This window comes from Clinocottus analis, unplaced genomic scaffold (assembly GCF_023055335.1).
Source record: "Clinocottus analis isolate CAN_PGR_092001 unplaced genomic scaffold, fCliAna1.0.p SCAF_15, whole genome shotgun sequence".
In the NCBI taxonomy this organism is placed as follows: domain Eukaryota; kingdom Metazoa; phylum Chordata; class Actinopteri; order Perciformes; family Cottidae; genus Clinocottus; species Clinocottus analis.
This window is the reverse complement of record NW_027175876.1, coordinates 11864698-11888785: the sequence shown is the minus strand read 5'-3', so window position 1 is coordinate 11888785 and position 24088 is coordinate 11864698. Positions and strand designations below refer to the sequence as shown.

At 40.6% G+C, this 24088-nt stretch overlaps 1 protein-coding gene across 3 annotated transcripts in view; it reads left to right on the top strand.

Annotated features, from left to right (window-relative positions):
* The window catches only part of LOC137785525 (tripartite motif-containing protein 67), a 47768-nt gene that overhangs the window by 10540 nt on the left and 13140 nt on the right, over positions 1–24088 (top strand). For all 3 annotated transcript variants that reach the window (XM_068576841.1, XM_068576840.1, XM_068576842.1), the window contains exons 2-5: positions 7536–7631; positions 9805–9927; positions 20075–20185; positions 21973–22126. In XM_068576841.1, coding sequence (XP_068432942.1) covers positions 7536–7631; positions 9805–9927; positions 20075–20185; positions 21973–22126 — 484 coding nt within the window. The remainder of the gene's footprint in view (positions 1–7535; positions 7632–9804; positions 9928–20074; positions 20186–21972; positions 22127–24088) is intronic.

Genomic DNA, 24088 nt, shown 5'->3' with positions numbered 1-24088 from the left:
TCATTCATTGTAGATTTGTCTTTCCTGATGATTTAATGTTGTCACTTTGACTCAGCTCTTTGGTTGGGCTGAAGCTAAATGTAGCATTGGCAAGTATATTGTAGCAGGAATGGCTGAGTAGCAGAGCAGCAGAGGATCGGAAGGCTGATGGTGGATGAGAGGATGAAGAGGAGGAAGGGGAAAGGAGATTGGTTTTGACCTCCACCAGATGTAAAACACTAATACTGTAACACAGCTGGCTGGCTAGACTGAGAGAGGGAAATACTGGTTGTTCTGGTTTGTATAGTGATATGGCTCTGGCAGGAAAAATTAATGTGGGGGTTGGGTGAATTTTGATATGATTAGATAATTAGTCATCGTCGAGCACCTCGATGTGATTAAGAAAACACAGATGATTGATTAAATACAGTATCTATCATAAATTTGATCATTACTACATTGATTTGAATTTTTAAAAAATATATTTAGAGGTGATTCTTTGACAAAACATTTTCAACAAAGCAATTTATGAACGTGGTTACTTCCTTTGTTCAACATGGTGCGATCTACGCCCTTATGATGGTGCAAACAGTGTTTTACAAGCTTTTGTTCTTTTAAAAAAAAGATTCAGCAGCACATGCAGACATGAGCAGACCATAATTCAAAGGCATATCAATGCATTTTATACATGATCAGATCATTTTTGTTTTTGAAAAGCTAAAAACATGAAAAGAAAACTGTGTTTTTCTGGAAGTAGACGTAGTGTCAAATGATTGACTGTGAACTTTGAGTGGAGATCGTGAAGGAAGCTGCGTCTCCTGTGATTTATCAGGATCTGGCTCTCGGTTGTTGCCAAATTCACCCTGCAATCTGCCACTGATTCTCTTTGGATTTTCATGTGCTATGATTATTATTTTTTGTCTCGTAATGGATCTTGAAGGACCCTAGCAGCATTTTAACCAAATGTGTTCGTTAATTTAATATGCTTTACGTTTGTGCTCAAGGAAGTCAGCTATCTTTTAGGAGAAGTGGATTCATGTTAGGCTGCTTTCTTCATCTCAAATTAAACAACGTGTCATGGTGTAGAGCTTCATAAGGGACGGAGAAGAGGTGATATGTGCTCTATTGATTCTCAAAAGTAAAACCTTATTTATCACCAAGTACGTCTTTGGGAGATGGTTGGGTTTAAAAATGTGAAAAAAAAACATTGGTCAAGTTCTGCTGAGACGGAGCAATGGAGGGTAAATGAAAACAGAGGAGGATGTATAGGCTTGTGAATGCAAATGAGAAGAAATAAAAGGGTAAGTAGAGGTAAATGAGGGGTTCAGCCCCTCCTCCGCCTGGTCCTCTCCATGTCCCCTGGGTATTCTGACAAGGTCAACACCACCATCCACCATTCCCCCGGCTGACAGCCAAACACATAAGAGCCGCCTATTGTTCTCCTGTGGCTCACAGTGACCCCACCCCCCATCCTTTCTCTGAGATTATACTCACCACAACTATTTCTCCACAACATGAACAGAGTTTACGAAGGTGACTGAATTAACTGTAAAATTAAAAAAAAAAAAAAGAATAAAGTTTGCTTTTTTCGGCACATGTAATGAAAATTGGAGCATTTAAAAAAAAAGAAAGGAAGTAAATGTATATTTTTACCCAGAGGTCCCTCCAACAGTGACCATATATGGCTGAGGTTTTAAAGTATCGGGGCGCGATTTTGAATCAAAGCTTTTGTAATAACAGTGTGTATGCATCAGTCTGGTCACATCTGGTGGCAGTGTTTCTCAAACATACATGATAAATAGATTAATCATGGAAATAGGATGGCTTTTCGCACAGCATTCTCAAACACAGCTTCTTCGGCGCTGACAACAGCAGGACTCGACTGCCTACAATACATTTAGCCACAGGCTCATGACAACATCTGAATCATTTCATTCCTACTATATTAGCTTAATATTTGTTACCTTTTCCTGTGTGATTCATTACACAAAGTTTAAATAAAAATGTGTCTGAGAACAGCTTCTTAAAGTGTGGTCACAGCAACACCACCAATGGCTTGTTTTGGATCTCATTGGCATTGGCTCAGCGCATATCGTCTGACGATGATTTTATTTGTTCAAAATGAGCTTGTAAACTGGCTACTTCTCAACTCTAACTCCCTTCTCGCATCTCAAGTTGCTAAGCGGACCGTGAACAATGAGCAGTACACGGAAAAGGAAGTCTTGGCCCTGATATCTGGCTACCACGGATCCCCAGAAATATAGCCCGCAGCCTCCAGAGGCTTATCCTAGTGTTAAAAAATGAAAAGTCAATACTCTCAACTTTGCCACTTTGTCACTATTTAGCAACAGCAATGTAATTTTGCTGGTATCCCGTTTTATTTTAAATCAAGGAAATGTTTTTAGAGGGGTAGACTGAGTTAACTTGATTGCCATTTCAACACAATGACTTAATGACCTTGTGACAATCAACCTGCCTGAAGTCATTCGACCCTTTACCGGTTTGTAAACAACGATGGCGTGTGAAGTGTGTGTGCAGTTTGGTGATGAAGGCATGGCTTGTGGCATACACCGCGTCCACAGATGGACAGATGTGGACAGATCCAGAAGTCACGCTATAGCTGGAAGTTCAGACCCTCTTCCGGCTCTCCAGTTAGCCGAAGTTTCATTGTGATCTCCTGAATCCGTTCTTGCAGCGTCCTCCATGGCGTCCTCCATGGCGTCCTCCATGGCGTCCTGCTAGTTGTTGAGCTGAATTCGTCAGTAAAAACCAACACAGCTGTGCCTCAGCGAATGTCTCTCGTCTCCCTGAATGTCACAGACTGAATAAAACGGTCCTATAATAAGATAATGAGATAATAGCACTCGTCTCTGAAGAGGAGTGCTGAAGGGTGCTGACAGCGGGGGGAAAAAAAAATGACACTCCCGTTTTGAGGAGTAGTTAAAGATGAAAAAGGTCAAGGGGAGAGGAACAAAGGAAACAAAGGAGGGTAGAAATTGGATTTCTGAATGTACAGCTCTGTTCTGCAGGTGCGACGATCCTCGACGGAGATGAATTCCATTTCTTATCACCTCTTGTTGTTGTGCACTTTCAATTTCCTTTTCATCTGGAGGATTCTCTCGTGTTTCTGTGTTTCTCTTTTGTTCCAAATCTCTTCAGCGGCTCGTCCTCTCCCTGCAGGGCAGACTTGTCACATTCCTCCAGCGTTATACACAGTTTTACTGGAGTCTACTGTAAGTCAGCACAGAGTTAGACCTGGGCATTGGGAATACGCAGGACTCAGGCTTTGACAAAGGTGTCTTATGAAGTGCTATGACTAAAAATAGATTCCTACAAAAATATTGTCTTACTTTCAAAAGGTTTATAGTTTATAATTCTGCTTAGAATGCAGTTTTTTTTCTATAAAAGTAAATAACATTCAATCCAGAACAAGTTTTGTTCTTACGTTGACTCCTTAATCTGCATTAACAAAAGAAAGACAAAGGCAACAACATGCTATAGGTTATAAGGAGTAACTTCGTAGCATTGGTCTGTCGGACAAGAAAAACAAGATGAAATATAATTTCACTGCAAATAAAAGAACTGTGATGATGAGAAGACGTGGCCTCTTCAGAATGAATAAATAAAAAGCTTAAATCCGTTGATGACTTACAGCATCATGGTCAGCTCTGTAATCTATTCAAACAGATGCTCTAATTAATTAGAGCATGCAGTTTGTGGCCTTGGCAGAAGAGACATCAGGGCAGGCGGAAACTAAAGTATTTAACAATAGGTCATATTTTCTTGGGGGAAATTTGCAGCAGTACATGGCGATAGTTTAGTTTAGTATAATATATAGAGCTCTGCAGGAGTCCTTAAATCCTGAAATTAGTTTTTGCTCTTCTGGTGCCCTCGTCTCAAAGTCAATATGTCTGGTTATTGCATTATTGGCATTATTGATTAGATGCCTGTGGTAAGCACACGCTTAAGACATTTTAACATTATGTTATATGATATAAAATATGTTTGTAATACTCTTGTTAATTTGGAAGCTTTTACGTGCCTCAAAAAGGCGCTTGCAACACGTCACTTGATGACACTACTATACGTCTTCACCCTGAACACTAATCCTTTAGTTTAGTGGCCCGAAGTCACGTGTTCATGATGTAGTTTGTTCATAGCGTGTGCTATAAATAGCATATGCTTTAGATGCAAAAAGCAGATGATAACACATGAAATATGTTGTCAGATAACATTTTACTGAAGAATTCAGTATCGACATTTTTGCAGCTTGTCCGAAAACTGCATTTTGGATGTTGTTGCATTTCCTTTTTGATATTTCTGGATATGCGAATGTCTAATATCTACCCGTCATTTCTATATGACAGGCTTGTCGCTGCATATGCAGCTTAACTGGGTATTATTTATAATCTTTTGTGCTGTGTGACAGACACCTTATTGTGTTTCTGTTTGTATTGTGTTTGTTGTTGTAACCATCTTTAATGCAGGCCTCTCTTGGATAAGATCCTTTAATGTCAATGAGACTTTACCTGGTTGAATAACGACAAAAGAAAAATGTGGCCGCTCAGACAGAGTCCCCTCCCAGTCTGCCTTCCACGCACAATGCATGCTGGGAAGGCTGCAGCTCCCCACCGCTCTGGAAAAGAAGCTGGTTAAGAAAATCAATGAATGAATAAAAGGTTACCATCGTAAAGGTGGGAGCAGACAGGCGGGTGGGTGGATGGATGCAGATACTTTGACCTGACGAGCAGCAATGGAGTTAAATGGCTGTTGAACCAGACAGTACACACGAGAGAGGAGGGGATGTGCCAGGACAGCCGTCGTATGGCACATCCGTCATCCCCTTGTTAGCATCTTGGCATGCCAAAACGCACATACACACACACACACACACACACACACACAAACACAGGCCAGACAGCTTGCTGGGCCAGATGGCCTCTTGGTGAGGAGCAGTAAGGAGCTGCACAGAAGGGTTGGTTTGATTCATGAACCATGACCTCCACACGGCCCTCCTCCTCACTCCGACCAGCACGTAGCATAGAAGAGGGATGGACAGAGATAAGATCAGTGTGTGTGTGTGTGTGTGTGTGTGTGTGGGGGGGGGGGGGTGGAGTGGTTATAGTAGAGATGTGGGAAGGGGATTATGCATGAAGCACATTGTATGTGTATGAAGGGAGATTTGCTTTCAAACATAACCAAAGGAATAGTGACAGAGGAGAAAAGTATAATTATCTACACTAATACAGGGGGAGTAGATCATTACAAGATTTAATACGAATGATTTAATGGCACACTAATTACATTTGCTACATTGTTTAAACCCTAAGAGGCGGATTCTCAGAAGGATTACGTGCTTTTGTGGCCTCACAACCTGCACAAAAAGGACCAAAATAAACTACAATTCTCAAAGTGCTGTTTGAATGCACATATAAATGAGATAATATGCAGACATAAAGGATGTGCCCCTTGCTATGCAAATGAGCCTCACGCAGTTACTGCGAAATTATTAGCATCTTCAGAGATTTGGTAGTAATTGAAGCACATTAATCAATAAGATGCTGAAAAGCGTAGCAGATGCACAACTTTGAGACCGTGTTTGTCCTGTGATAGATATATATATATATATATATATATATATATATATATATATATATATATATATATATATATATATATATATATATATATATATATATAATATCTTTTGTGAATTGGACCTTAAGACGAGGCAGATAACTTCTAATTCATGATGCTGTCAGCGGTCTTATTTCTTAATCATTGATATAATCCTTAATCTAAATGTTATGAAACTAATTATTTGTTTTATTTAGTCATTTAGTCGTTGGTGAAAAGCATACAGTAATAGAGCTCAATTGATGTGCAGGAATGTTTCCCAAAAGTGTCTACAAGGCACATCAAATCAATGTTTAATTGACTACATTACATTAAGGCCTACTAAACAATACAATGAGTACCTCACATATGATGAATACTTTATAATGGTTAAGGAATGGCTAAGTAGCCTTTGTCAAATCTATTTGACATCATAATATGTTTTTATTTTCTTTTTCAGCACTTTCTTACAGATTTAAGTTTTGAAAGAAATCCCACAAATAAGTATTGGTATTTAATAATCACACTTCGCTCTAACTGTAATTTATGATTTCAAGGAACAAAAAAGGAGGTCTGCCCACTTCATATCGCCTTCTGGCTCTCTCTCACTGTGTGTGTGTGTGTGTGTGTGTGTGTGTGTGTGTGTGTGTGTGTGTGTGTGTGTGTGTGTGTGAGAGAGATTGTGTGTGTTCAGATAAAGAGGAGCAGGTGGGTAATGTGGGTGGGGCGACAGTGGAGGAGATTCATCACATTTGTCATGTGTGTAACAGTGTGTGTGTTTCCTTTGTCCTGTCTTTCCTATTTACCAAAGCACACACACACACACACACACACACACACACACACACACACGAGAATATAGTCAGAGCGCAGTTGCATTTACTATTTTACAATTTTCATTGGACATTAACACATGTTCAAATGTGCAGAGCAGGATCCCGGCGGTCAAACATATGAATTAACACGTGTTTATAGTTTTATAGCCACAGTGTGATCAGCGCTGCACGTGTTTCATCTTTGCTCGTAGCTGCAGGACCAAGATGTAGTGTGCATTTGCCGGCTGCTCGCTGACATTTTGTCATCTTTCAATATGCAAATGATCTTAGCAGTACAAACAGCTGTTGATAGTGATACAAGGAATATTTAACATAGTGAATATACGTCCCCTTTGGCTACTCAATGGAAATTAGGCAGACAATTACGGGTAAGCGCTCCATTTGGGAGAAAGCAAATAGAGACAATTTAGCGAGGATCAAAGAGTGTCAAACGTGTTCGTCTCGGTGTTCCAGTTAAAGTCTTGCTGTTGCTATAAAGAGCAGCAAGTGACGTGTTCTCCAGACTCGAGTCTAGATCCCAATCCTCTCTATGTAATAAAGTGCATCGTGTCGTGAACACGCTGCAGATCAGTGGCCTCTGAGGGGTCCCAATGATGTCGCTCGAGGGCAGGATCAGACATAATCTGAGCATCCAGGGGGGTTAAATGATTACATAACCAACGTCTCAGAATAAGCCTCAAAGCCTCAGTGGTAACTGGTTTTACTGGTTACACAGTTTGCTCGAGGAGAAGAGCCATAACTGACAGGTCAATTATATTGTTTTGACGTGATGTGTATGCGACTTCTATCTTCCTCATATCAAGACAACTGTGGGTAGTTGTGCCATGTCTAGGCCTAAGATTGAAAGAATAAGTTTGAAGTATTTTGTTTTTACTAAATGAAGTCTTAGAGTTGTATCTGTGACAATCATATGGTTGATTGTTGCATAATGTCTTAACTCGTGAGTAAAAAAAAGGGTATTTTATTCATATTAACAAGCTCATTTATTGTAAAGTAAATATAGTACTTGCAAAACTATGTCAGATAACTGAAGCTGCCTGACTGCCCTCCTTTTTTTTGTAATGTAATTTAATTATGTGCATTTCTTTCTGTGTGTCTCTGCAGTGCCAGATCTCTCAGGCTCTAAACGGGGTGTCCGACAAAGCTAAAGATGCCAAGGAGTTTCTGGTTCAACTGAAGAACATGCTGCAGCAGATACAGGTAACACCACCGTACGATTCCCGTGCCCTTTACACGGTGTGAAATATACTGCTTATACAGGTCATAATCTCATACGTACAAGTGTAGATGAGGAGAAGCCGTGTCATGCCAAGATAGCTTTATTTTTGTCAGCAGTGACAACTCATAGCTGGACTGTAGGACTTGGTTAGAGAAAACGCAGGCAGATGCAAATTTCCCCACTAACATTAGCCTCATTAACTAACATCAGCGTGCATACATTAAGGATGCTGATGTTCAGCAGCTGGAACTGGGACACACTTGTTTTTTTTCTCAGGCGCCATTTCTGCACGTGGTTGTTTCAAAACCTCAGGATTTCTACGGTCTCAGGATCTCCATGAAGGTCTGGTTGTGCAAGATTGCACCAGAACCAGTAACCATGCCCGATCAGTTATACCCCACATGTCGAGGTCTTTACATAATTTACATCATCTTTGGTGGTTTTGTGTGGACTAAATACAATTTGCTTTGGGGTAGCTGGTAATGGGGAATAAGCTCCAAATAAATCAGTCACAGAGACACATTTGGACTCACTCACACCGAAGCACGGAGGCAAATAATCCACTGAATCACTGAACTAAAACAAACCATATCAGCCAAATGTGCTGAGAGTGTGTGTGTGTGTGTGTGTGTGTGTGTGTGTGTGTGTGTGTGTGTGTGTGTGTGTGTGTGTGTGTGTGTGTGTGTTTTATGTGCCTGTATTGGGATGTGTATGAGTTTTCCTAGTAGAACGCTGCATCTGCCAGTCATGCACACAATTTAACACACACACACACACACACACACACACACACACACACACACACAGACACACACACACACACACACACACACACACACACACAGTAATATCAGACAATAAGAGTCATGTGAAGAGGATTGCATTTAAGTAAATTAAAAAAGCAAACTCTCAGCACGACTTTGCTCTGTCTGAGATGAGGGAGAGAGATTGATGGATAAAGAGGAGGAAAAATGTGCAAGTGACGTGAGCAATAAATATCTCGAGCGCTCATCCTCTTATAGATCTGAACTGTGTCCCAAAGTGGAGGATGCGTGATTGGAAATCCTTACTATCCAAGACCTGATCTCCTCATCATGTGGGCTCAGAGATGAAAATGCCCCTGTAGATCTTTCTTGTATTAACTGCCAACTCCTGCAGCGACGGCACGCAGACACACACAGTGCGTTTTCTCATCTGACACTTTTATGGGTATGGTTTGGTCCGATTCTGGGGAAAAAAAATGACTTGGTTAGTTTGAGGGGAAACATTGTGGTTTGTGGTTAAAATGACTACTTTGTTAATGTAAGGGTACATTTTGGTGACATGAATAACTGACTGTCAGAGGGATGGAAGAAGTATTTCAGATACTTCACTAAAGTAAAAGCATCAACACAGCAGCGTTAAAATTCCCCATTACAAGTAAAATTATTTATATTAATTCCTTACTTCAGGAAAAGGGCATACGATGGATTTTTTTTAGCCAGAACACTTGATAAAACATCTGAGATGTTAAGAGGAAAATCTCTAACAGCTCAAAGACATACTACATGTACAGTACATATGAGGCTGGTCCACATGCACACAATTCAGGTGGACACACACACACACACACACACACACACACACACACACACACACACACACACACACACACACACACACACAGTTTTACCAACAGTTTTGTACCATCATTATGTAATCGTGTGGAAAGTCCTTACATTTGAGCATGAACAGGAAGGATGTTGTATTTGTTGTATTTTGTCGCTGTACGATTGTAAATGTGTGTCTTGAGGGAATACAGTGGCAGATGGTAAATATGATGCAGGATTTATTTTTTGTCATTGAAATAATTAACACTGTTAAGTGTTAATTAATAATGTTTGTGTCATGAAAACAAAACTGGAACGAGATCTTTTGTAAATCATCAGATCAGAAACAAACACAAAGCAGCTCTGAGCTGCTAAATGAAGAAGAATACACCAACAACACATCTATTTCGGTCTCAGTGTTGATTTATTTATCATTTCTACCCGAGAGCCCATGAGGAGTGTGGTTTTTGAGGCGCCTTAAACTAACTTCATGTTGGCAAACCTCCCCAGATGACGTCTCAGTGCTTGGTGCCCCATCTGATTGTGTGTCTGTGTGTTGCTTCAGGAGAACGGCGTGGAGTTCGAAGCTTGCCTCGTGGCCCAGTGCGACTCTCTGATCGAGGCGCTCACCAGACAGAAAGCCAAACTGCTCACCAAGGTCACCAAGGAGAAGGAGTACAAGCTCAAGGTGGGAATGACTGAGCGCTTAGTTTTTGGCAGTGTGTCAGGGGACCGGTCAACATGTACAGAGACACGTCATCAATGCTGCAAACACCTCATCTTCATCACTTCATTTCTTCACCTGCAAGTTAGAAATACGATTACCTTTCTTCTTTTCCTCCCTTAAGCGAGCAGCATCACTTTTTTGGTGTATATGAGTTACCGTGCATCACTTTCTGTAGGTATAACCACGAGCAGTGTCTGAGAACGCCCTGTCAAAATAAGAAGACAGACATGATACCAATACAAAGATTTCTCCTGAAATAACCAGTCATAGCCTACATTTGAAAGAAAAATCACCAGTTTATCGAGTAAAGTATGAAGCTGAAGAGAAAAACATGATTTCACTCTCACCACAGATTTCCAATCGGCGAGGGGAGCTTTTTACTTTCCTCCGTAAATCCACCGCTGGGGTTTTCCCAAGTCGTAGTGGATCACATGGACGCCTGCCCAGCCTCAACGTGCCCGCCGACCGACTGACCGTCTGGCTGGTGGCGGGGGAGGGAGGGAGGCGCTTGGGCGGAGGTCCCAAGGACAGCTGTTGTCATTATCTGCAGGCGGAGGATTGAGATTTAGCCAGAGGGCAAAGAGCTGGAGGCTGCGTCGAAGCTGGAATAAGAGAACAATAGCTGCATGCCGAAGGCCGATAGATGCTTTGAAATGAATAAATACTGAGAACATTGTTTCTCTCAAACTCATAACATTACGGGCTCCTATTCATGTACAAAATTAGACAAGTAGCAGTAAAAAAAAAAAGCTGTTTTATGTTTAGTCATCCAGCCTTGATTTGGAAGAGAAATTAAAGATTTTATTCTAATGATAAAAGCAAGCTTTATTTGTAAATAAATATTATAATCAAATATAATTTCAAAGTGCTTCACAAGGGAAAAAATAATATGACATTTCAATGGATTTATGATCATACCGTGCAAAAATAATTAACCAGGAATTTCCCACATTAGTCACACTCAGAAAACCACTACACAACTTTACCATATTAATTATGAGCCTGAACACAGCTTGTGTTTGTTCTTGGCTGACTTCAAACAAAATTTGAATTATGTAACTGCATTTCCAAGAAAGCACAACAGTTTTTCATTTCATCGTGGCAGTGGACAGAGCGGGCTTTGAAAACGTGATCTATTTCAGAGGATCTTCATATTTCCAGACTGTGAACTCACCCTCTGACTTTCTACTTTTCAAACGCATTCACAAGCCTTTTAATCTGTATTTGTAGGTCCAGTACAGCTTTCACCAGACACAAAACAACAAATCATGAAATGAAAAACAATTATCTAAAGACTGTCTACACCAAGAAAGGCAGATGTTTCTAAAAAACACCAAAGCCAGAGGCGTAATCCCTTAAAAGCAACATATTTGGGTTTTCTCATTCAAAGAACAGGAGTGTATGCGTTGTAACAAATTCTAAACCTGAAAGAGTTCAACTGATTTTAAAATGTCTCAGTACTTACAATAATTACTTTTCATGACAGTGTTGCAATTTTTTTTTGTTTTTGTTTTTGCTTATTACAATAATGTATTTGTATTGTAGTTGTGTTGTTGGTCACAGTAAGTGTGAGACTCATATACGGGCTGAGCGGATTGGATGATAGTTAAATATCACATAATATTGTCTGACATGTAGAAATGTAGAACTTCCTTCTGTCACTGCTCACCAGTCAAAGGTAGTTTTTAAATGTGCAGTTTACTTAAACATATAGTCATCTAACATGGAATGTGTGTGTGTCAGTGTTAACTAACCTGTACTAGACGCACATATATGCACTTCTATACCTGTCAGGACCTCATTGAGGATGTTATCAGGGCTGCCATCAGCTTCCTCTTCCTTAAAGGGGAACTCCAGCTTTTTACATTACATTACATTACATTACATTTAGCTGTTAGAATGATCGATGTCATCCCCTCTCGAGACCAGAGGCTAGCTCCTAGCGTATCACACATGAATAAACTGTCTGTGATTGAGTTGCATTGTGGGTAATATAGGCACTACATTTTGACAATAAAGAAGAAGAATCAGGATAAAAATAGAGATATCACTGATTCCTGCCGCTCCAATTGTGATTTATCTTTGTCCAACATGAATCTGACAATCTTATGGGAGAGAAATGCTAAATCTGCGGAGGTCTTTTAACGCCAACCCCTTATCTACCTAAATCTAATTTAAACCTTAACCCTCAACCAGGCAGCATGTCCTAATATTTCCCTAAATTCCTCATTTCTAACATACCCACATTCCACAATATCCTCGCTTTAAAGGTATATAACTTTGTCCTCACAAAGATGCACAATCAAGAGTCAAACACACACACACACACACACACACACACACACACACACACACACACACACACACACACACACACACACACACACGTTTTAGCCGTAATCCAGCGGCTGATGGATTAATGTTCACTTCTCTAAAACTCATATACAGTTCCACTATGAGATTAAGTTTAATACGATCTAAGTTATTGAAGACAGAAGCCAATTCTGTCATTTTTTTTTAAAGTCACATTGGACCGTTTTATGCTTTTTATTAGTGTCTCTAAATGTGACAGTGGTTTTAGAAAATGCAAAATGTGAGGTTTTGGTAATACATTCCCTCCCAGACTGCGGGAACATAAACTGCATATGAAGTTTTAATGCAATATTACATGAAGAGCATGTCTTTTCCTGTCTTTTGTCATTTTCCACACTATTAAATACTATATATACACACACACAGCGCTCCATCATGGCCTTCTCACCCATCTCAATGTAAAGACTGTCTGTGCATTTGCACAATGGACAGTAACAACCCACACATTGCGCTCCCCTGAACAGAAGCGTGGTTCAGAGTGGGATGAAGAGACTGTGAGTCATGCTCGCAGTGTGTCTGCGATCCCAAATCGGGCTTCGCATTTACATGTTTCAGCATTCACACCCCCAAATTCATTTCAGATGCATGTGGAACATATTGATAAAGCCGTCAGGAGCACGTGGGAGGGAGCTGACGGCGCATCTCAGCGGGACACAAGGAAATTTAAATAGATCTGAGATTTACTCTCTGCACGCTTCACTTTTCATGTTGTTTACGCAGGAGATAAGAGCGGGTTGTTTCTCCTGGTAAATTATTTAAGTGTCTCTGTGTGTGTGTGTTTTGCTGAAGGTGGATTCCGACTGCGTGATCTAGAGCCACACACATATTTGTATATAAATAATATTTTCCCTTTAATTACTTTTTAGTTTTCACCTTTGATTCAGTCTTTAACCTCCCTAATCTTAAATCCTTGAAGACATTTTCAAAACATAACTCAAAACCAAATCCTTTCACACATCACAACCAAGTGTATAATAAACAAACTGCTTCACTAATTAAATACACAAGATATTAATAATTCAATTCTGATTTAAACGTGTACATTTTTGTTGGAATTGTAAAACAAAAGACAAATAAAAGACAAACACCAGATATGAAGATACAGTGATGGGGTCAAGTGCATTCACTGTTTATAGCACCTCTCTAGATCAAAAAGCGCTTCACGATAAAAGAGAAAAGCAAGACGTAGAGAGAATAATAAGTAGAAAAATTGGAGATGAGAATAAGACAAAAATAAATCAAACTTGGCGCAGGTCTGAACTGGTGGGTTTTAAGCAGCTGTTCCCACAGTGATATAAGAGGTTGAACATTACCCAAAAAAGGTCAGGCATAATAATACATTTAGGGTTTCTTGTATAATACATGTAACCAGTTTGCATCCGATATTTCTGCGGTTTGCTTTAACCACAGTTTCCGTACCTTCACATTCCAGATTGTTTTGAGCCTCTTTCTCATGCTCTTCATATTTCAGTTCATACAGCAGTTGACAGGTGAATAATTAACTGTGATCTCATTAACCATCAAATAAATGAGGGGCATAATTTCCAAGGCTCTGTCTAATTAAGTGTGGCTTCAGCCGCATGGGGTCATAGACCCCATGCTGGAAGCACACTTCATGTTCTCCTGCGGGCTTATTAAGTGTGGCTTCAGCCGCATGGGGTCATAGACCCCATGCTGGAAGCACACTTCATGTTCTCCTGCGGGCTTATTATTATTATTCTTCTTATAGTCAAACCACTACTCCTCCCAGAGCGTTGCCAGCACATGCGTAAAAAATACATCGAAACGTGCGGTTTGCGCGGGAATCGTGAGGTATGACTTTTCTAAGAGATTCGCCCGGCCATTTTCCCGAAAAATGCAAAAAACGTCAAAAACTGTCAAAAAAATTTCACGAAATGTTCGTAGAGGGTGGCGCACCAATTAACAGAGTGAGAAGAAGCGACAGAAACTGCTAAAAAAATAAAACGTATTTTGTCTTTACTCGCACAATGTTCACTCTTCATACACCATTGTTGGATAGAAACGTTGGAAATATTGTCTTCTGTCATAAACTGTGGTCGATAGGAATCCAACGGACTCAGACGTCTTGAAATCGGACTGAATGTGAGAGCAAGTCCACCTCGCTCTGCCATCCGCCACCATGTTAAATCTCCCTCCAAAACCACGTCTCCCCTGAAGCTCGTACCTGATTTGTAAATCGCCCGTACAGACACATGTTTTATCGTACAGACTCGCCAGTCACAGTATCTGTTCATCAGGTCTTCCTAACGCTCAATATGCGATATCGAAGCAATAGTGGCTTTTAAAGTACCATTTTTTTTAAATAGTTTGAAAGGAGTTCCACAGTATTTAGGTCTATTAAGCTCAGCGTAAGGAAGTCCCTTTGAAGTCATCACCATGACAACCTTTGCTCTAGCGACCCACAGGTGTTCTCGTTAGGGCAGTTTAACAGACACACAGACACTTACACACGCACACACAACACAGATGACTTCTGTCTCTCTGTCTGTTTGTCTCACACACACACAGACACACACACACACACAAACAAACAAACACATACACAAACAAACAAACACATACACAAACACACACAAACAGACACACAAACACACACACACAAACAGACACACAAACACACACACACACACAAAGACGTTTACGTGTGTTTTATATTGTGTAGTTGTCAACACTGTGATCATTAATAAGGTCATATGATATTTCATATACGTTTGTGTGTCTTCAGGACGTTCAGTAGTTTATTTCCTTAAATCCACAGTCCAGTCTGCCTCTAATCAGTCTGCTGGCGCTCACTTGGTCACCATGACGACGGCAGCACACAGGTGCTTCATATCAGCCAATCAGTTTAACACACAAACCAACTCAAGTGCTTTGGAGGAGAGACGGGCGTCAGAAACAAAAGCTATATATTGCGACGTCTTACGGCAGTAGTAGCCACACTTTCAAAATTTCTTGCGAAATTTTCTAGTTATTATTATTATTATTATTCTTCTTATAGTCAAACCACTACTCCTCCCAGAGCGTTGCCAGCACATGCGCAAAAATTACATCGAAACGTGCGGTTTGCGCGGGAATCGTGAGGTATGACTTTTCTAAGAGATTCGCCCGGCCGTTTTCCCGAAAAATGCAAAAAACATAAAAAAAAATTCACGAAACGTTCGTAGAGGGTGGCGCGCCAATTAACAGAGTGAGAAGAAGCGACAGAAACTGTTAAAAAAATAAAACTTATTTTGTCTTTACTCCCACAATGTTCACTCTTCATACACCATTGTTGGATAGAAACGTTGGAAATCTTGTCTTCTGTCATAAACTGCGGTCGATAGGAATCCAACAGACTCAGACGTCTTGAAATCGGACTGAATGTGAGAGAAAGTCCACCTCGCTCTGCCATCCGCCGCCATGTTAAATCTCCCTCCAAAGCCACGTCTCCCCTGAAGCTCGTACCTGATTTGTAAATCGCCCGTACAGACACATGTTTTATCGTACAGACTCGCCAGTCACAGTATCTGTTCATCAGGTCTTCCTAACGCTCAATATGCGATATCGAAGCAATAGTGGCTTTTAAAGTACCATTTTTTTTAAATAGTTTGAAAGGAGTTCCACAGTATTTAGGTCTATTAAGCTCAGCGTAAGGAAGTCCCTTTGAAGTCATCACCATGGCAACCTTTGATCTAACGACCCACAGGTGTTCTCGTTAGGGCAGTTTAACAGACACGCAGACACTTACACACGCACACACAACACAGATGACTTCTGTCTCTCTGTCTGTTTGTCTCACACACATACACACACACAAACAAACAAACACATACACAAACACACACAGACACACAAACACACACACACAAACACACACACACAAAGACGTTTACGTGTGTTTTATATTGTGTAGTTGTCAACACTGTGATCATTAATAAGGTCATATGATATTTCATATACGTTTGTGTGTGTTCAGGACGTTCAGTAGTTTATTTCCTTAAGTCCACAGTCCAGTCTGCCTCTAATCAGTCTGCTGGCGCTAACTTGGTCACCATGACGACGGCAGCACACAGGTGCTTCATATCAGCCAATCAGTTTAACACACAAACCAACTCAAGTGCTTTGGAGGAGAGACGGGCGTCAGAAACAAAAGCTATATATTGCGACGTCTTACGGCAGTAGTAGCCACACTTTCAAAATTTCTTGCGAAATTTTCTAGTTATTATTATTATTCTTCTTATAGTCAAACCACTACTCCTCCCAGAGCGTTGCCAGCACATGCGCAAAAATTACATCGAAACGTGCGGTTTGCGCGGGAATCGTGAGGTATGACTTTTCTAAGAGATTCGCCCGTACGTTTTCCCGAAAAATGCAAAAAACATAAAAAAAATTTCACGAAACGTTCGTAGAGGGTGGAGCACCAATTAACAGAGTGAGAAGAAGCGACAGAAACTGTTAAAAAAATAAAACGTATTTTGTCTTTACTCCCACAATGTTCACTCTTCATACACCATTGTTGGATAGAAACGTTGGAAATCTTGTCTTCTGTCATAAACTGCGGTCGATAGGAATCCAACGGACTCAGACGTCTTGAAATCGGACTGAATGTGAGAGAAAGTCCACCTCGCTCTGCCATCCGCCGCCATGTTAAATCTCCCTCCAAAGCCACGTCTCCCCTGAAGCTCGTACCTGATTTGTAAATCGCCCGTACAGACACATGTTTTATCGTACAGACTCACCAGTCACAGTATCTGTTCATCAGGTCTTCCTAACGCTCAATATGCGATATCGAAGCAATAGTGGCTTTTAAAGTACCATTTTTTAAAAATAGTTTGAAAGGAGTTCCACAGTATTTAGGTCTATTAAGCTCAGCGTAAGGAAGTCCCTTTGAAGTCATCACCATGGCAACCTTTGATCTAGCGACCCACAGGTGTTCTCGTTAGGGCAGTTTAACAGACACACAGACACTTACACACGCACACACAACACAGATGACTTCTGTCTCTCTGTCTGTTTGTCTCACACACACACAGACACACATACACACACACAAACAAACATATACACAAACACACACACACACAAACAGACACACAAACACACACACACAAACAGACACATACACACACACACACACACAGACACACACAAAGACGTTTACGTGTGTTTTATATTGTGTAGTTGTCAACACTGTGATCATTAATAAGGTCATATGATATTTCATATACGTTTGTGTGTGTTCAGGACGTTCAGTAGTTTATTTCCTTAAGTCCACAGTCCAGTCTGCCTCTAATCAGTCTGCTGGCGCTCACTTGGTCACCATGACGACGGCAGCACACAGGTGCTTCATATCAGCCAATCAGTTTAACACACAAACCAACTCAAGTGCTTTGGAGGAGAGACGGGCGTCAGAAACAAAAGCTATATATTGCGAGGTCTTACGGCAGTAGTAGCCACACTTTCAAAATTTCTTGCGAAATTTTCTAGTTAACTCTCTGATTCATTTAGGCGGCCGTCGGTTAACGCTGTAATTCATTATCGTGGATCCACAAGGCGTCACAAGATTTGTTTCTGTCAAATTCTCCCTCGCTCAAACCTCTTAAAAGTCGCCGTCTTTGTCCCGTACATATTTAAGTTCATGTTACATATTGAATACATACATCTGTGAAGATAATTAAATATCACGGCTCAGTTGAAATGTGGTGCAGGGATTATTGAATGTAAACAAAAGGCCATTAAGGCGGTGACAGTTCACTGCGTTTTAATTAGCCTCAAAACGACTGCTGGTGACACCCGTCCAAATCTCATTTGCCTGCAGATTTCAGCCAGCAGATAGCATGTGATGTCTCTGTGTGTGTGTGTGTGTGTGTGTGTGTTAGAGATGGCTGATAACAGGATAGTGTGCCAGAAATAGTATGGGATTTTTAAAGATGTCTTCCAAACATTGGATTATACAGTCCTGCTGTCTGTGTTGCGTGCCAGCCGCTGACTCACCTGATGTTGCAGCCAGTCCCAATCACTTGATCCACACCCGTCCGCACACCTGCTCCCTATTCCCTTATTACACTCCGAGTTAGTGCTGCCAGTCCAGGCCCTTTTCCTGCGTTGGCTAACGGCCTGTATTTGTCACACGTTAACACATTGCATTTTGTCACTTTCCTGCATTCTCCTTGTCGCTTTTTGCCGTTGCTGAACGACATGTGAAGGCTTTTTTTTTTTTATACTTGATGTTTTATTTAGTTATTTCTCCTAGAGAAAAAAAATACATCACCAAAAATACAAAAACCGAACCATGCGTCTGGCCAAAAGGACCACAGAAACAGAAACACACAAAGTGAACAAAGCTGGTAAAAAAAAAAGTCAAAGAAAAGGTAATAATAATGAACCAAAACAATTAAAACAACCATGCAACACTTTGTCATTCAGTCAAGTCAAACAAGTTCATTCCAACTTACAGATATAGACCAAAAAATATATTCAATGGGTTCTAATCATAAACCTGTGAGGTTAGGGAGGAACATGTGACGGCGTTTGTGGCCTCCTTGTATATGTACAAGCCCATTTCCACCTACTGTACACCACGTTAGATCATCTATTGAGCAATCCCAAACCAAAGCGTTTAATCTTTAGCCTGGGTTTAGTTTAGTTGTTTGACCTCCGCCTGCCTCATTGGACAGGAAGCTCTTCATCTTATGCCCCTTTGGCTCAGTCAGGCTACTTATTTGTGTTGGCTGTCCTCCATTTGGTCATCATTTCTTTTGGCGAGGGACAGACGTTCTGGTTAATTGGAGCAAATGAACCAGAAGAGGCGGTCGGTGAGATGTTGAATCTCTGTCAGCTGATGATCAAACAGCAGCTGGTGGCAGAGATACCGTGATGAACCTAAGTTGAATATCTTAAGTGTTGGCAAAGACACAGAAGGAATCTTCTCTACTTTGATTCAGCCATGACAAGATGTGTGAAAAATGTTGATAAATAGCTGCACAATTCACTTATCAAGCATGTATATTTGCATTTGGGTCCAGACTTAATGGCTACTGAGCCGTTATTTATGGGCAATTCAGGCATAAACATGACAAAAATAAAACCAAATAATTTAAGACTTTGCTCTCTCTGCACTTTAGTTCAACATAAAAACACATTTTCACATTAGGCGTTCATGGTCTATTACTTGTCTTTTTGAGGTTTAAAAGATAAGATATTCATTTTTTCCTTTATTAGTCCCGCGGTGCGGAAATTACAGGATTACAGCAGCAGACGAGTAAAGTGCACACAAGAGACACAGATAAAAAAACAAGCAATATAAATAAACAGTTGAACAGTAATAAGAAACAGTAAATATTATACAATAAAATCCACAGACGGAATAAAATGTATTTAAGATTGTATTTATATTGCACAAGTTGAAGTGATTCCCGTGTTTTGTGGTCTACTGGGAGCTCAGTTGGTTGTGCAGCCTGACAGCAGGAGGAAGGAAGGACTTGCGGTACCTCTCCGTCACACACCGGAGATGAATCAGCCGGTGGCTGAAGCAGCTGTGCAGAGCTGCCAGGGCGTCCCGCACGGTGTGGGAGGTGTTGTTCATCAGGCATGAGAGCTTATCCATCATCCTCCTGTCTCCCACCATCCCACGCACGCTGCTGGCCTTCTTTACCAGCTTGACAACATTACAGAAGCTCTGCTCTGTAACAGAACTTTTAACTTCTTCCCTCTCTCATCGGTCTCTTTGACTCAGGTGGTGCGCGACCAGATCACCCACTGCACCATGAAGCTCCGCCAGACCACCGGCATGATGGAGTTCTGCCTGGAAGTCCTCAAAGAGAACGACCCCAGTGGATTCCTCCAGGTATCCAATCCACTGTGTGCGTGTGTGTGTGTGTGTGTGTGTGTGTGTGTGTGTGTGTGTGTGTGTGTGTGTGTGTGTGTGAGTGTGAGATCCAAGTGAAACAAGACAAAATACATTCCTTTAACTTTCTTTAGGAGAATTGCTGATCAACATGAAAAAAAACCGAAACAAATAGCACCATTCTCTTTTAAAACTACTAAGTTTGAAGACTTAACTTTAAGAGATCACACACAAGGCATACACAGTGTGTGGTCTTACTACATTGAAAACAAAATCTACTTTTACAAAGTATTTACAAACAAAATAATAAACATAAAAGTTAAAAGAAGGAAGGAAAGAACTTAGTTCCTTTGAACCTAAAAGGAGAAATCAGCAGTGCAGGGAGCCTCTGATGTTTGTGAAGCCTGCACATCTAAAAGCACTGCAGAAGACTGAGAACACACACACACACACACACACACACACACACACACACACACACACACACACACACACACGCATCAGCACAGGAGCATCCGAGTTGCTCTATTTTAACGTGACATGTTGAATTATCAGCGGGCTCAGATGCTTAGGGGGCGATCGATAGTTATTGATCCGTATATTGTTCTGTCAACCAAAGAAAGGTCCAATGTGACATGTGCACCTGCTTATATGAAAGATGGGAGAGTTTAGGTTTAATGTTCTGTTTGGGGTCAGAAACAACGTTTGATGGGATCTTTTATGCAGGGGTTGTTAAAATTTTAATGAATTAACCCAGACACGAGTAACACAACACGAGTAACACAACACGAGTAACACAACACGAGTAACACAACGCTGTACATTAAATATGGTGCAAGGCAAGTTTGTGGCATCTGGAACTTTTCTCATATTCCTTTTTAAAGGGAAAGGTTAAAAAATGGGCAGATTTTGCGATTATTTGTGGAAGACGCCTTAACCGCCAATATCAAATAGCTACGTATTTCACTTTTATGTCATTTCAATGTATTTTTAATTATATTGAATGTAATTCTGGTGTTTCTCCTTCTGGTTGTGAATCATTTCTCTTCCAGGAAAAACATGTCAAGAGAGAAATTGAGTAAAGTGAAAGGGAGAGATGAAATAAAGATCAAAGACAACACTACTGAGACACACACACACACACACACACACACACACACGCACACACACACACACACACACACACACACATCCCCTTGCTTCCATTTCATCTGAATATTTTATAATGTATTGATTATGTGATCCTAATGGTTGGCAACACCTAAATCCTAACTAGTCTCTTAAAAAAAAAATCAAGGGAGGTTCAGAATTTGAAGTGATGTGAATTAGGGTAGATTAAGCAATTTGCGTTGTAATGCTCAAGGATGAATTTCCAAATACTAGGCTCATGCTTCCAAGAGGATCCCATCACATTTTCTTTGCAGTTTGGAGTAGTTTAATGTAATGTATTCACTTTAACTCCCCGGAGGCAATAAAGCTCTTACCAGCAGTAGAGGGGTTTAATTCTCAGCCTTAAATATTTGAACTGCACTAATGCTGCCTCATTTCACTTGTCAGGCACAGTGTAATAAAGTCAGGCTAATGGCACTGTACCCAGAGCGGAGAAGCTTCCTCTACGCAGAGAGGGAATCACAGCCCTGCAAGCATCGAGATATTCACTTCAGATGCTCTCATTTCCTGTGTTTGTTGGGCCGAACACGTCTGTCCACGCATGTGCTTATCCTGCATTACTGTGTACATGTGTGCTTCAACCTTTTCTTTTCATATGTGTGTGTGTGTGTGTGTAGATCTCTGACGCTCTGATCAAGAGGGTCATATCGTCTCAGGACCAATGGGTGAAAGGGGCCCTGGAGCCAAAAGTCGGCCCTGAGTTTGACCTCAACGTCAACACCGACGCGCTGCTCCAAACCATCCTGCAGCTGGACTTGTGCCAGGGCAAAGGTGAAGACACGAAACACTCACTACCTACTCACTTGTCAATTTGTATTATACCGTTGTTAAACTGTGTATAGTACCTTTATCCTAATTTATATTACATTTTTTAATCAACTAATTGTATTGTTAACTTCTCTGTTTTAACGCTTGTATTTAAAGGAGTACTCCATCAATGTAATAGTGAGTTCATGAAGATGGGGAGAACTGATTGAAAAAGAACCGTCACTTTCAATGTAGCTGAGGCCGCGAGATCTGGACTTATATTATATAGTATGGGTCCAGATCCACAGCACTTGATCCTACATTTCCCATAATGCAACTAATTGTGTCAGTACGCCGTTTTTACATCATGACACATCTTATCTCATCTCCTACTTGGTCAAAAGGAGCACATACATGTAAGTGTCGGCAACAGACGGTTTGCAAAATGGCTGCTAAACTGACATGATTGGCGGTTACATTTTGAATAAAACCAGAAATGAACACCAATGCGGAACAAACCTTCTGAAGAACAACTAATGAGGGATCCCCTGTCACTGGACAGACAGACGTGCAACAGATGTTGTGTGTACAGAATAACCAACATAATACAATTACAGTATGGTGGAGTTAACTTGGCATGCACAAACATAGAAACACCCTTGAGCTGAAGCAAAAAAAAGCCCCTTTATGTTATATTATAAAACCATAAAACATCGTTTTTGTCGCTCTTCCCTCCAGAGGTCTCTTCTACAACAATGCATGAGCTGTTCATTGGCTGTTGCTACCCAGCAACGAGCTGGCGTGCATGAGTAAACACAACGTCCTTTACTTTAAATCTGCTGCAGTCCTAGAGATTTCCCAGATGTATTGTTAATGTACATTAAATATGTAATCAGCACTCTGCATATCATATTTCAACACGGCTCAACTGGGGGAATAAAGATCAGGTGTTTTACTTTGCAGATATCGATTGATCTTTAAGTCAGAGGACATGAAACCATCTGTACGTTTCCCTACCGTCACGACTCATTGATCATCTGGAGCGATGGAGGTTAATCATGGAGCGTTTTAGTCCTTGACATCCTGAGCAACAACACTGTGCAGGAGCTGCTCTGGTTCTTAAATTATTCTCCTTCATTATAAGTCGTCTGCAATCTGAACTGAGTGAGTTGCTCTGGATCTTTTCAGTCTTGATGTCCCCTGCAAATCAAGAGCAGGCTTATGAACTCAACCAGCTAAACTCTGGCGCAAACACCACAGACACTTAATCATATTTATTCCATAGTTGTTACCAGGAAACTTCCAAGGAAGTTATTGGGCAACTAATGACCTATGAAATAAAGCACCAGCCTCTTAATTTACCAATGTTACAACCCGGCTCAAAGGCTGCAACGTGAATGGGAGACTAGACGAGTTAAAAAGAAACACAAACTGTTATTTAAAGAAATAAATATAAACTAAACCCACATGGAGAGTCAGTCATCAGTAATGTCAGCATGTGTGAAACAAACTAAACAAATCAGCAGCCATGTCAGTACTCTTCAGGTTTTGAGTCGTTGAGTCTGAGGAGCAACAACATGGAGGTCTAAATTTATTTAAATGAGATTAAAAATACTGTCAGCAGTCCCAAAAACATCGACCATGCTTTTATTTATTCACAGCTCAATCCCTGTTTACATTGTTGTTCATTCCTGCTGCTTCTTATCCGGTTGCTGCTGCATAAAAGAGATATCACATTCAACCTGAGGATATACTATAAAACATCCCAAAAACATTTCCATCCAATAGTGAAAAATAATTTAGGTTTTAGTTTTATTCATGTGGTAGATGTTACCTGAAGGAATTGTTATAAACAAAAGGTATATTTCATGTCATGTTTAATCCTCCATTGTGAAGTGATACAAATTAAGGGTAGTAATTTGTAATTTAAACTATCACTCTTTACTTGAGGTTCAGAATAAATGTAAATTCTCTTGTATCTCAGCC